The following is a 2,655-nucleotide window of genomic DNA, read 5'->3' as shown; positions in this document are numbered from 1 at the left end:
TGTTTTAAGTTGGTGGTAAACCCATTCTCTTTTGGAGGGTTCTGCTACCAACAGACATGAACACCAGCCATAATAGGTGGATCCAGTATAGATTGTCTGTAGGTCTTAACCTGTTCTGGAAGGAAGTTATCAGGTGGTTTAAAATTAATGCTGCTCTGATTTTGAGAGCCTTACCTCCAAGCCTCCCATCTTAGTAAAAAATCCTATATATTCTAGGTTTGATATCTACCTTTTCTAAGTAATTGAAGCAGCAGTATTCTGGAAAAGAAGATAAGAAAAGATGTTAAGTAGAAGGGGAAAGGAGAAACTATACAGGATAATCTAGGAGAGCAAAGTAAATTTTATTTATAGATACATTTTACGAAAGGTGATTATAAAGGATAAAGTTTTTGACTTTATAGAGACAGCAGGTTGGCAAGATGTAAGGGCTTTAATGAGTAAGGAAAAGCAAAGGAGAGCTCTGATAACCTTTTTCAGGTATCTACTACAAGAGGAAGAAAATATATGTGGGGCTCTATTTGTATTGGTCTTTTTGATTTAATTTCACATGTTTTCTTTTACAGCAATTGGTGCTGAAAATTCAGAAAAAACAGATGAGAATTCAGACAGAGAGATGGAAGTAGAAGAATCTTCAGAAAAAATAAAAGTACAGATAGCACCAAAAGTAGAAGAAGAACAGGATTTGAAAGTAAGTATATTACTTAATGCAGCCTGACAAAAAAGGCCAGTCATTAAACTTCTTTCTCTTACCAAGTAGTGGAAGTAATCTATACTATCTCCAGAGCTAAATCATTTACTTGGTTAGATGAAAAGATCATATTTAAGGCTGAAATAAGGAATTATAAGGCTGGCTTGATGCTGACAAAAGAAAAATAAATTATAAATGCTAATTACTTTTAAGTTAAGCCTTGATTTGAAAGCAATAGCTTATCAATATAGACTTCTCCAGTTTGAGAGTACTAAAGAGACTAGAAGTTACAGATAAAATTCCTCCATGAAATACTTGTTTTTATACAAAGGCAAACTTAGTTCTAATTGCATTTCTAATCTAATCTCATGGGAAGAGTTGGACCAAATAAGTATTGGCTATTTAAGGATAGTCTGAAAAAACCACATAGCATATTCTTTTGACTTGAAAGAGAGAACTTTTCATTAGTTAGTGAGCAACCATATAGAAGGGACTGGGAGAATTAATTTTGTTTCAGGCTTCAGCAAGTGACTAGTATAAAATAATAGTGGTAAGTGGCAATTTGGCAATATTGGGAGTTATATAATTCAGAATATATTTTTTCCAGGTTTATTGAGGTATAATGGACAAAAATTGAATGTGTTTACTATGTACATGATAATTTGTTATATGTATGCATTGTGGTATAATTACCATAGACCAGCTAATTATCCTATTCATCGCCTTACCTTGCATAGTTGTCTTTTGTGTGTGTATGTCTTGAAAACATTTAAGATCTACTCACTTAACAAATTCCAAATATACAAGACAGTATTGTTGTCTGTAGTCACCATGTAACATATTAGATCCCCCAGACTTACTCATTTTATAATTGAAAATTTGTACTCTGTGATCAACATCTTCCCACTTCTCCCTTGCCCCTGGCCCTGGCAATCATAATACTCTCTTTCTGAGTTCAACATTTTAAGGTTAGGATCTATTTTCAACTGTCGAATTCCATGTTGTATTAGAATGCATTATGATGGATTGAATATAGGTATGCATTTGATTCCTATAGACCTTCTGTCATTACTTATCACTTTGTTATGTGAATTATTTCATGTAAGTTAGAATTTTATCGTCTATCTAACTAGATATAGCTGTTTGAGGAAGGCTGTTTATAGGCAGACTCATTCTAGTATCGATAATAATAAATGAAAAATTTATGTAACACAGAAAATATTGCTGATTCTATTTTTATTTTTCCTTTTTTTCTTTCCTACATTATAGTTTCAGATTGGCGAACTGGCAAATACCCTGACGAGTAAATTTGAATTTCTAGGCATTAATAGACAGTCCATCTCCAATTTTCACGTGCTGCTCTTACAGACTGAGGTAACTTAGCCATTTTTTGGTGGGCACAGTCAGTGTTTGAATGAAATGCCGGGCACAGTCGCGCACAACTGTACTCCTACCACTTTGAGGGGGCCAGGGTGGGAGGATCACTTGAGGCCAGGAGTTCAAGGCTGTGGTGAACTGTGATGATGCGCCACTACACTTCATGGGTGACAGAGTGAGATCCTGTCTCAAAAAAAAAAAAGAATCTGTCTTGCTTACATGTTAAACCTAAATTATTTCTAACCTTGATGAGTATTTTAACCATCAATCAAGGAAATAAAACTATACAGTAGCCGAAGCAAAATATAATTCTGAAGATAAATACTGAAAGTTTGTGTATAATGACGATACCACCTTTGATAGGCATATATATATATGTATAAAAAGAAAAGTTCTGAGTCCTATTTGTAACCTACATACTTCATAAAATGGCAGAGTAGGATTATTAGATAAGGAGCTGCTGCAGGAAGTTGACTGATTTCCATAAGAACTGAACCTTTAGGGCTGGGCAGGGTGGCTCATGCCTGTAATCCTAGCACCCTGGGAGGCTGAGGCCAGAGGATCACTTGAGCCCCTGAATTTTAGTTGCA

The 2,655-nt window shown here is 34.9% G+C and overlaps 1 protein-coding gene across 1 annotated transcript in view; it reads left to right on the top strand.

The window, feature by feature from the left end:
* Positions 1-2,655, top strand: part of FNBP4 (formin binding protein 4) — a 37,561-nt gene that overhangs the window by 15,556 nt on the left and 19,350 nt on the right. Inside the window, exons 3-4 of the mRNA XM_012645222.1 lie at positions 564-688; positions 1,958-2,062. Of these exons, the coding sequence (XP_012500676.1) occupies positions 564-688; positions 1,958-2,062 (230 nt within the window). The remainder of the gene's footprint in view (positions 1-563; positions 689-1,957; positions 2,063-2,655) is intronic.

The sequence above is a fragment of the Propithecus coquereli genome, unplaced genomic scaffold (genome assembly GCF_000956105.1).
Source record: "Propithecus coquereli isolate 6110/MARCELLA unplaced genomic scaffold, Pcoq_1.0 Scaffold227, whole genome shotgun sequence".
Lineage (NCBI taxonomy): Eukaryota > Metazoa > Chordata > Mammalia > Primates > Indriidae > Propithecus > Propithecus coquereli.
Note: the sequence above shows the minus strand (reverse complement) of the source record. Positions and strands in the feature narration are given on the sequence as shown.